This window comes from Arvicola amphibius, chromosome 2 (assembly GCF_903992535.2).
Source record: "Arvicola amphibius chromosome 2, mArvAmp1.2, whole genome shotgun sequence".
NCBI classification, from domain to species: Eukaryota; Metazoa; Chordata; class Mammalia; order Rodentia; family Cricetidae; genus Arvicola; species Arvicola amphibius.
Window position 1 is genome coordinate 70,936,792 of NC_052048.2, and position 12,593 is coordinate 70,949,384.

Genomic DNA, 12,593 nt, shown 5'->3' on the forward strand with positions numbered 1-12,593 from the left:
CCTTCCTTCCTTCCTTCCTTCCTTCCTTCCTTCTCTTTCTTTCTTTCTTTCTTTCTTTCTTTCTTTCTTTCTTTCTTTCTTTCTTTCTTTCTTTCTTTCTTTCTTTCTTTCTTCTTTGTCTTTTTATTGCCTGTCTGTCAGTCTGTTTTTCTCTTTCTATATAGTATCTTTCTCTTTCTTCTAAGTACCTCACTTAGTCCTCTACCTTGTACTGCACATAAATGCATGGGTGTGGGGCCATTCACTGGAATGTAGTTAACTTAAAGAACTCCCCTAAAGAAGACAAATCCTCCCTTCCTCAGAAGGCACTACATATCAATAGCTACTCAGCCTTCTAGGCTGGAACTGTGATTGGCTTTCTCTTGTGCAGAGCTTGTGCAGGCAGCCACAACAGCGAGTTCATGAATGCAGTGGTCCCACTGTGTGCATAAGACACAGTTTCACTTCCAAGATGTCCTCTGATCCTTGGGAGAACGTGGTGACATCCATGCCTCATTTGTGACTGAGTACTCCATGGATATTTTTTCTTGGCTCTTTGATCAGTTGTGAGATTCTCTGTTAACCACAGTCCACTGCACAAGGAAACTTCTCTGATGAAGTCTAAGAGCTACACTCAGTATACTGAATAAGGAAACAATGAAAAGTTATTAATTACTGTGTATGGTATGGTGGTGCATGTTTGTGCTACAGCAATGGCATGGGAGTGAGAGGTCAATTTTGTGGCATCAGTTCCCTTCTTCAGCCTGTAAGTGGGTTCTGGGGATCGAACTCAGTTCATCAGACTTGTGTGGTAAGCATGTTTACCATCTGACCATCTCACTGGCTCAGTTGAAAGTCATTCTTGTCATGCATATTTTACCTTATGCATTTAGCAAATTCAGGTACAAGATTAAGGTAAATATTCACAGTGACTGATGAATAATGTTCGATAAAATACTTTAAACTAATAAATTTCAAATCCATCCTGACTATAGCATGTAAGTAATGATACACATCTATATGTACCAAAAAACCATATATACTTAATATTTCCTTTTTCCTCCCTCAATATGCAAGAGTCCAATGGCTGGTATATATAATCTAATATAAAGCAACTTATAAGAAAGAAAATGTGTAATGTCATATACATACATTCATAATACATATATAAATGTGTATGTATGACTAGTTGATCAGGGCAACATTTTATTTGAGCAAGTCTGAATCTACTAGTATTTTGTAACAGAATGAAATCATCTGTGGAACAACCATTACATCCAACCGTGCAGACTTACACATGAAGCATCTCCTATTCTGGAGTTTTTAAAATATCTCCTGATTCTAGCTATAGTTGATTCTTGATTATCTCCAGTGATCAAATCATAGCAGTAATGGGGGGAAAACCTAAACTGCTAGCTATTTCCACCCGGAATTAGAGCACATTTGTATGCTTATATGCATTTAAGAAATTCATGGCAATTCAGAAGAATTTTATTCTAATCTTCTAACCAGTGGGTCATTAAGTATTCAAGTTTAAAGGACCTACCTTTCTTGATCTACAAACTGTGTCATGTCTGTATTTATAGAGAGTAAGTTAGCATAAGTTCCAGATAATAAATCTATATTGGGTAGCATTACTGTACAGCAGTAAGAAAATCAAATAAGTATTTATCAACTACAAAATTGAAACAATTCTTAGTACATATTTTGTTGGTAATGTGAGCTGTCACGTAATGTAGACTTTCTCCCTAAAGCCTCACCTCCGATCTATTAGGATGGCAAAACTTCAATGTGTACTTACATTCTGATTCCTCCATTCTGTTTTGTACTTGTATTCATACCAGTGCATTTAAGGTATTGATTTTTTCCCCCACAAATTGTCTAGGACAAAAATAACTGTTACTTTTTTCAGTAAAAACTCATTCTCTCTAGGGCATAAACATGACATATAACCTGTTCAAACTTATATTTTGAAAAACCAGGGAATCAAAATTTTAAAAGTAAAAATTCTCCTTAGGTGTTGGGTGTTATAGGGTCTGGAGTGTCGGTTACCTTAGTATAGTGCCAATCTAAATTCAAGCAGCCCTTTGCTATAAGGATGACGGGACACTGATCTATTCTCCACGACGAGGCTCTTCAGTTATATACTCTGTAACTGGAATGCTTAGGTTATCAATAGGCTTTGTTTGTTTACCTTTGTTTCTCTGTTGCTATAATAAAATACCATGACCAAAAGCAACATAAGGGAGAGAGTCTAATGATGAGGAAGGCACAACAGTAGGAAGTGGGAAGGAAGAATAGGAAGTGGGGTGAGGTGAAAAACCCTCAAAGCTCCCACCGGTAATGTAATAATTCTATCTAGTTTCTACCTTCTAAAGGTTCCATAAATTCTCCAAACATTCCTTCCAACTGTGGACAAAGCATCCAAATACTATTAGAGATTTTTTTTCATTCAAACCACTGTACTGTTTATTGAAATAAATTGCTCATGGATAGAATGAAACCAATGGCAGTGATACTAATGAATTATTTTATATATACAAAAAACTATGTTTTAATGCGCTCACTTGAAAAGAAGAAGACACTCTCCATGGGAAAGCCAGAACATGAGACAAGTAACATGCTTATGATTGAGCTATATTTGATCCCACCAGATTCATTTGGTGGCATTACCTAAACTTGTACAGAACTGACTAGTTATATTTAGTTTGAGGACTGTATTAGTTTAATTTGATGTTACTGGAATGAAATACCATTGTGAATAGCAGTTTAAGGTTAAAAATATTTAATATATCACAGATCAAGTGTGCAGACCATCACGTTGGGAAAATCAAGGCAATGGGAGCTTGAATAAGTTGATCACAATGTACCCAATACTAGGAAAGCAGAGAGGACAAATGGTGATTTTGTTCACTTTTTCCAGTTATACCGTACTGGATGTCCTGCCCTGGGAATGGTCCTATATGTAGTTAAAATGGGTCTTGCTATGTCATTTAACAATATTGAGAAAACCCTCCAGTGACGTGACCAGAGGTCCAACTCCAGCATTATTCTTGATCCTATCAAGTTGGCAATTAAAAGCAATTATTACAAAGACCTTGTTGCGTATAAGATTTAGAAAGAGTTAATGGCTTTAAGCAGAATGTATTGGTCCCAGATTTCTCAGCATCACCACTTATTCCTTTCAGTCTTTAACACTTTTTAAGTTGTGGAATCCTCAAAGGAAAAGCAAAACAAATAATTAACACCTTAATCTATTACCAACGAAAACTTTAGAATCCAGCGGATATTCTGAAAATTATTTGGCAACCGATTAACAATAATACCTTATAAAAACTTAGAAACTGTATACATGGGAGTTAGCTAAATAAGGGGGAGATAATTGGCTTTATCTTGCAATATCTGTGAAATCTAGACAAACTTATAGAAGTTATACTTCCTTATAAAATGTTAATGTAAAGAATGTTCAAATCCTGAGGACTGTTTCACATGTGGCAGCTTTTTTTAAAGTTCTCCTTCAAAATCTTCATTATTGTAAATATTTAAATAATACTTTTAACTAGGACTTGAGGATTTAGCTCAGTGGTAGAGCATTTGCCTGGCAAGCTCAGGGCCCTCATGTTTGGTGTCTAGCACAAGAAGCATTTAAAATAATGCTTAGATAAGCATTGCAAAGGAAACCTTTTATACAATTGTGAATATATAAGACAAGTTTCATGTGTTATTGCTCCCTGACCATAAACCAAATAATTTTTGGAGGTCAAGGTATTCACTGAATAAAGTGCATAAAAATACAGTCTTGACTTTCTGCTTTTCCTGTAAGATTCATCAGTGTTTGCAACAGTTACTTAAATCGGTTTATACTTAATCAATACTTTGTTTGCTAATGTATAGCGATTTTTCCCCCATTTCTACTCTGAATTGTCCCCAGCAAAACTTCTATGCTGAAGGAATAATACTGAAGGAAACAGATGAAGTGTAAAACTTGATATAAATATTAAGTAGATAAAACTAAGAAACTCAATATTAAATCATATATTATAGATGATCTGGGGATTCCATTGTTGTTTTTTTGTGTATATTTTTGCATTACCCAGAAAGCCCAAGAACACAGCAAAGCTTACAGGATGGGCTCTTTTCAGTACTAGATCTTCTGAAGTTCTGAAAAGATTAGTTTTCTAAGCAGTATCAGTGTTTGTGCAAGTTCTCATGATTTAGTGTAAAAGTTCTACCAGAATGCCTCATTTTGGATGGAAGGTTTCTTAGGTTCTGATGAGCTCTGTGACCACGGTTAATGAAATTTGGGAGCCTAGAGATGGGATAGCTTTCATACAAAACGTGTGTTGGGGTAACCCTAATTTCCAGTGGCAGACTAACAATCATGGAATTTCTTTGATTTCTCACCCACATCAGATAGCTTCTGATTTCTTGAGTTCAGCATCCATTGACTCTCACACAGTTGTACTATGTGAAGATACAGCAGGCAGTATGAGTAGACTCAAGTCATTCCAAGCTTCTTAGTCTTTACTAGCAAATAATTACCACAGAGGATATTTTCTGTTTGTTGTGTTTTTTTATTAGACTATGTATCCCATCTCTTTTTCTATATAGTTTCTCAGCTTGCTGGAATGTTCAAGATTCTCTGCTAGGATGGAAGGGTACCTTCTGATGGCTACCTCTGTCTTTACTTTTCTCTTGGTTCACTGAATTCTGAAAATGAAAGTGTGTTTCACTTCCTTTTGTCTATATTTTATCCCTATAGATGATTTTGTCAAGTGCTTTCTCCAGCCTAATTTAAATGTTTTACAAATAGGACTTTGATCACAGCCCTTAGAAGAGATATATGTGACACATTATGGTCTTATAAATAGGAAAGGCTTCTGGATGGGCAATATGGAGTTTTCTTATTTCAGATTTCCTGAACTGCTTCAGACCACATCATCTTACTCTAATTTTGAGCAATCACTTTCTTTTAAGGTAATACATGTATTTTAAATCCTTCATCTTAATCCTATCTTCTAGAAGGCAAGCTTTCTTATTTGAGACTGCTCATCGCTCCTCTCATCATCAATACTATATGTTGTCTTATTACGTTTCTCTGAATACCTTCATCAATTCAGATGCTTTGCTGATAGGGAAGTTGACTGGAACTAGAGTTAGAAATTCTGTCAAATCTCTATGACCTTTGTCTTGACTTCATTCATCCATTTTCTTTGGCAAATCTGTTTTGCAACTGGGAGTGACTATCATGGAAAGGTGTCAGTCAGGGTCATTTTTAAAGAAGTGTCTGTTCTGTTCTGCTCTTATTTCTATAGATGAGATAGTACAGCAATACAAACAAACCAAACAATTATGCCTTTATCTAGGTACCTCTGATCCAAACATGCCCCTATGACTGTTATATAAAGACTTCTCTTCTTGAGGTACTTTTCTTCTGTAATAACACTGTGGTCAAGTTGTGTGGTCCTGGCCTGGTCATGTTTTTCATGTTCATTTAGTTTATAAAGACATTGACAGATCATTATTTTTGAAGTACCCCTATCATTCCAGTGGTCTCTTTTCAATCTTCTGTATTAGCAATTAAATTAGATTCATTAATGCAAAAAAGTTAAAAGTCTCTCTACATGTCCTTGGTCAGATGGACACAGTAGCTGTGATGACAGGAAATTCGGACTGACCTTAAACTTACTTTATTTCTTATCTTGAAGATATTCCTCATCCATTTGTTTTAATATCATGGAAAAAACATGCAACAAATTATCAGTTGAAGTTGAACACACTGTGTATGGACATTGTCAAGGGGCTAGACCCTTGGCTTGAATCTAGCATCATTGAGTTATCTTGTTCTAACTAATATCACCCCTACAGGCATTTTCCCAATCAGTCCCACCAAATTCACATGAAATGTCAGCACAGTGTATTATTGTGCATCTTTTTGATGCAGCCTAGTCTTGCATTGGGTTCCTGAAATTGTTTTCCATTTCCAATTATCAATAGGCTGACATTAAGAAATACTTAAAGATTTTGGTTCAAGTTCAGTATGCTTTGTTTCCATATTTTAAACTACTTAACTCTATTTGTATTCTTTTATTTTAATGGTGCAGAATTATAACTTCTTTATTGTGTAGTCAAAAATCTGAAGATGTTTATTTGAAAATAGGCAATTGCATCATTAATCTTTATGACCTTTAAATTTTTGAAACACATGAGATGACTCCAGTTCCTAAGATTTCAGAACCAGCTTTGAAAATAATAGCCATAATTGACTAGTGTATTCTCTACAAAGAAAAAAATCAGGCAATGCTTATTAGCTAAAACCAATGACACATTACAAATATTTAAAATAAGGTAAGCCAACTAACCAATGACTCAGTATGTAAAACTGAAAGTGAAACTTCATAGGGCCATTAGTTTCAAGATCTCATGAATAAATGCTATTGTATGCTGAATTTGAATTTATGCATAGAATTATGTAAAAAGGAAATATAGTAATACAGCAAGGAAAATCCATGCAATGGAACTTTTGCTTTCTTTAACTCAGGGAGACTCCAATATAAGAAAAGCCAATTCTACATACATACTTGATATTTTTTCTTTGGTTTCATTTTGAATTCTTCAAAGACATTCTTTAAATGTCTCCAACATTGATTTTCAAGCTGTGGATGGGAGTGATGTTGTTAAATCTATCATTAATTTGAATTTAGTAACTTCCACGTTTCAAACTGCTCCCAAACCTTCCATGTTCACATAATTTGTATTGTAATTATTGTAATACATATATACTTGTTAAGTGGACAATAGAATCAGGAATTGAACTGAAATGTTTAAAAATTAAAGATTCACACATTTGGCATTTTAATTAGTCTGCATATGCAAATAGACTTTGGCAATGCCAAAGTTATAATTTAGAATCTTACTTTTTACTAACCTAGTTTTTGTGGAAAAGATGTGGTTTTGTTTTTCATCTGTTCCACTAGACTAGTAGTTCCCATCCTTTCTAATGTTAAGACCCTTTGATACAATTTCTCTTGTTGGGGTGATCCTCAACTATAAACATATTTTGTTAGTACGTTATAATTGTAATTTTGCTACTGTTATAAATCATAATGTAAATATTTAATATGCAGGATATTTTACATGGAAACTGTCAAGGTATCATGACAAACAAGTTGAGAAACACTGCACTATACAAACAAGATTTTTTAGAACAGCATATATCGAAAAAATTAAGAATTCTAAAGGTAGAAATGGGCATTGATTATTGGCTTATCTTTTCAATCATGCCATTCACACAACCAACCATTGGGTTCCAAATCAATAGTAAAAAATTGCAGTTTCAACAACCATGAATGCTCCCTAATCAGGAGGTAAGTATTCCTTTTATCCCACATTCCGAGTCGTGCATAGCCATCAGAACCTTGACCAAGCTCACATAAGATAATACTGGAACCTCCAAGCAAGGAACCTGGAAACCCCACATTTTGCTCCAGGCTTGCTCTCTCTCTTGGCAATGTTCAATCCTTTTAATAGAGGGGTCATTCCTTTTGAACTTATATAACTACCCCCGATAGTGCTGGGGACGGGAGGGTACTTATTCATCCTTCTCCCAGTGGTCCCTTTATCTGTTGGACACCTAAAGAGGAGTCTGAATGACTGGCTACTTAATGTCAAGGAGGCCGGTACATATCTCTTTCAACACCTAATTCCTTCATAACCTCTTTCTCCTAGGTAACTCCCCATTCCCTCTTCCACTTCCCCAATGCCCTCCCAAGTAGAGTATGGGATTTTTTTTCTCTTGCTCTCTCTCTCACTTTCTCTTTTCTGTATCTCTCGGAAATCAGACAGGAGTTCAGAGCACTTTCACTACCTTTTATGAGGTAGATTGTGATGTCATAGATGGGGGCAGGGCTAGTCAACTTTCTACCCACCTCCCAACCTGTGCTGAGGGAGCTCCAATCGGGAGTGGAAGCAGTGACTCCTCCATGGTAAGTAACTTCACTTTATAAACTAATATCTTTTGTAATTATTAATACTGTAGAGTGGGGTGGGGGTAGGGATGGGCTAGAATTCCAGGCAAATGATCATGTGCAAGTTGAAACACTCTTTACCTAACCAGCTTTGAGCAAAGGTCCTTTTTGTTTTTGGGAAGGCTTAGGAATCTGAGCAAAGATAAACTTCCACTGTCATCCAAACTTGAGAAGCACACATGGTGTTGTCATAGCATTTCAGCCTTTCTTCCCATTGGGACTGAAAGTGTGTAATGTGCAATGTATCTATCCAGCCATCTCTGTGTAATCCCCTGAAGACACAGCTAGCCAAGAGGATGATACGCTGATTATTTGTCTTTAAAGAGAATTGCAGGGCCTTGCAATGTCCTTCATTGGCATTGGCCCTGAGACTTTTTTAGGACTTCTAAAACCATGGGGGTAAAAATGCAAGATGTATTTTCAACATGCTGGATTTAGGTTTAAAACAAACAAACAAACAAAAAAACAAAGAAACAATGAATGCTTCCTAATGACAAAATTGACTATTTTTTTAATGAAAAAAGTTAACACTCTTGCAAGTTTAGGGCATGACCTTTTAAAAGTGTCACAACCAAATATACTACTTCTTTTTGTATGTTATTGTTGCTGTTGAGTGTTGTAACACTGTTGTTTTTCTTGGGTCACTTGGTGGTTAGGATGTGTGGAAAGCTGCCCTTCTTTGAGTTTCTGTTGCTGATTAGCTCTTCACATGTCTTACTGTTTAGAGAGACAAGATGGAGTGAGCCTTTCTCTTGTTTTTTTTTTTTTTTTTTTTTTTTTTTTTTTTTTTTTTTTTTTTTTTTTTCTTGTTCTTTCCTGGGTACTTATTACAATGCTGGATCTGGAGGCTTTTGTCTGAGGGGGCAAAAGAGGATCATGAATGCAGTTATACCTTTTAGGGGATGTGGAAGGACTAGGGTAGGCTCCCCCCCCCCTCTTTTTTGAACATCAGAACATGGACCCTCTGGAATATAATGAACATATTTAGGTATCCACTGTGTGCATTATAAAATACACATTAAGGCTGTCATTTATGTTTTTCAAAGTATAGAGTCTTAGGTGTTTATTTATGTGCAATGGTTGTGGAAAATGGGGGCAGTTTGAAAATGGAGATCCTTTTTATTTTACTTTGTTTTTTATTGAAATGGGTCTTACATATCTTAGGGTGACCTCAAAGTTGTTATGTAACTGAGAACAACCTTAAATTTCTTATCTCCCATCTCTTGAGTGCTAAGATTAGATGTACACCATCATACCAAGTTTAATGTGATCCTAGGATTGATCCCAGGGCTTTTGGCCTGTTCCAGACTCACTTTCCCACTTATCCATATCCACAACCACAAATAGACATACTTCTCATTAACAGTTTCTCTGTTTTCTGTTTAATTCAGAATCTGTACTTCTTTTAACAGATTTGTAGAACTTTGCATTTTATTAAGTTTTGGATTGTTTTGTTACCAGGAATTTGGGACCCGTAAAGGTGGTGTTTCTAGAATTAATATCTCTCTTAGATGCCTAGTCTAAAGGACTGACTACAGTGTTAGATGTTTTAGACCTTGTAAAGATAATCGAGCTATACTAGCCAATAGGAGCCAACATTCAACCCAATGTTGCTCTGCACATGAGAATGCTACATGTTTGGTTGTCCCCATCAAATCTCTTATCTACCTCTCATTAAAACATTATATTCCTAAGTCCCAGGTAGGAGCAATTTTTCAGTGCTAGAAAATGTGATGTCTACTCATAGCTCAAGTTGTTAATGTCTTTTATCAACCCCTTCATACAGCTGCCAGGTAAGAAATGGCATTTTTTCCAAACTCTTGGAACACAATCATCTTTAAACTTCGTGAGTTGAGAGTGGTTGTGCTGTACGCTGAGAGTCTATCATGGAATGTGTCATGCATGCACTTGTTGATTTCCATGTGCATGTTCCATCTATAGTGGTGTTCAGTGTTTTTTAATGTATTTTATATGTATTAAAATTATAATTTATATTTGCACAAACATATACTCTAAAGGAGATGGTGGATTGTAAAATCAGTTGTAATTAAGATTTGTAATTGATACACTGATCCTCTTCCTGTCATTGACTGGTTAGATTTACCCAAAGTCAATGATTTAGATCTTTTGGGCAACTGCTTTTCTTATCTATGAAGTAGGTATATTGCCTATAAAGGATGTAGTCTCATTATATAGACCCCCAAATTCTATATTTTCATGATATTTAAAAAATATTAGCTAAAAAGAGGACTGAATAGTTGGAAAATATAGTTTTTATATTGGACATATATTCAATCCTTAAAAAAAGTTCATTCAAAAATAGATTCTAAAATATATCCTCCATCTGGTGTACTATTTTGGTTAATACTGTATATTAATAGTCCATTTTCTTTGGCATGTAACCACCATTTGGTTAACTTGTTCTCTATAACCCACTTAGTTCTGAATTAACTGAAATGCAAGGAGAAGTGGTACCATGATAAGTGGCTATGCTGTTTCTAAAGAATTATTGGTTTGGAATTCAATATTTTTTATGTTTTTTGGTTAGAAAACTTGTTTCACATAAAGCGTTATACATACCTACTACACCCTCAATAAAAATGATCTCATTGAAGACTCTGAAGTTTAAGGTTACACATGCAATATGTTGTGGATAAGTATTAATCAGTAGAGAGTTGGTAGGTACTGAAGTGTGAGCTATATAGGAGATAAAATGATTGTTCATCTGGATCTTGATGAATGTGCAACTTTTGACAACTCTAATCACTTGCCAAGTGAAAACTTGGAAATTAACACAGTAAGTGCTCAAGTAACTAAGAAATATCCCTATGATCTTCTAAGTGAAGGACCTAGTTTAGATTATCCAGTATAAGTGTCTTCATTTCCTAATGTTATATAAAATTTTGAAATTTGCAATTTCAGGAACTATCTTTAGACCATAAACTTGTTTATTTGGGAACAGCAAACTCGCAGAACAAAATGTTATGGAATGGCTTTGTGAGAAGCGGCGGCAACTAACCTTCGTAGTATTGGTGTTTGTGTTTTGTGTGTTTGTGTTTTTGTACATGAGGATGCAAGATAAGAATGTAGGTCTTCAAGATCACAGAAATATTAATGGACTTGAGGATGTCCTGTATTCTGATGTGTTTTACATCAGAATTAAAGTCATTGCTGATAGTCTTGTACTTTTCCTGAATTGTTTCTGACTTTATCGTAAGCTTAGTTTACAGCGCATTTTGCTTCTTTAGACAATTTAAGAAGCCCACAGTGAATGAACTGTAATTGTTTTCAATGAAGATAAAGCTAGGCAGCCATTTTCTTAGTTACACAGAATGTCATGTGATGATGCCTAGCCCCATCTGTGGAAGACAGTTGAAGGGAAAGGGATTAGCCCCCAGGTTAACTGGTATTTTGGTGAAAACAGAAAGGAAACATTTTTCTGGAGACATCTTTAGCAGGTTTAGAAGGCTTAGTTGGTAATGGAAATGTCCACCAGCCAATGAGAATATGTGTTATAAGGATGAATTTTGAAGGCAAAGAGAATCAAGAATCATGTCACATTTTCTGCCCTAGAAAAGTCAGAGTTGATAAAATTTAAGTGCTAAGTAAAACTGTATGTCCTTGTGTCAGTCTTTCCCCTGATATACTTGGAAGAGGTTTGTGATTTATATCTGATTTACACATATGGACAAACAAAAACTTATACAAAAGACTCTGTGATATAGACTCCGTGATAATTTATAGTGTGTACTCGGCCTCACTTTCTTGTCTAAATCCATCCAAGTTACTATTTTGACCTTTCTAACAGACTATCTTTCCATGAATAGAACTAACCCTGCAGCCTATCCCCTTTTTCGGATTCTCAGGGCTTTGTAACTAAATAAAGATTTGGATCACTCCATTCTGTGAAATGCTTTTTAGTTTCTTAATGTGACATCAAAATTACCTTTTAGATTTTATTATCTCAGGAAATCGCTTTTTTTCCCACAGGATTAAACTTGACTATGTGAGAACACTGAAGTTTAGTGATCAAAAACAGTTTTCCAATGGAGGAAAATTATGTTGGAACAAATTGTGCAATACAAAGTTCAAATGAAACTTGAATTATTTTTCAAAGACGTTATAGATCATTAAAGGAGAATAGTGATGTTAGAACTGCTTTTCCAAAAAGAAAGTTGACATTTTCTCTTTACCCAAGTTCAAGCAAGCATACTTCTAGGGTATCCTAAAAATACTCAGATCCGTAAATTAACACATACTGAATGTATAATGTGATGTCTATTGTTTGATGTAGTGTAGATAGATACACAGATGAAATTATTATGAAAGACAGGAGTCTGAAACACGTAACAATGATACATTACAATAATCTTTCTGAATGAAATATATTACAAAGTTATTTGAATATCTAGGTAGAAAGGGGAAAAAGAGTCAAAAGAAAACATGTATATGTATATGTATAATTTTCACACACATAAATATTTGTCTTTACAGATATAGAACTACTATGAAATAAGTTTTCCTGGGAGAAGAATGTATAATATCTCTGAAGAGAAAATCAGAAAAATATACTATTCATGTATATGC

General features: G+C 35.1%; 1 protein-coding gene across 5 annotated transcripts in view; it reads left to right on the forward strand.

Moving 5' to 3' along the window:
• Ctnna2 (catenin alpha 2) overlaps positions 1-12,593 on the forward strand; it is a 994,060-nt gene that overhangs the window by 961,678 nt on the left and 19,789 nt on the right. For 3 of the 5 annotated variants that reach the window (XM_038318873.1, XM_038318875.1, XM_038318872.1), the window contains one exon: positions 7,821-7,964. The exons of the other annotated variants lie outside the window; for them this stretch is intronic. In XM_038318873.1, the coding sequence (XP_038174801.1) occupies positions 7,821-7,964 (144 nt within the window). The remainder of the gene's footprint in view (positions 1-7,820; positions 7,965-12,593) is intronic. 5 annotated transcript variants of the gene reach the window in all.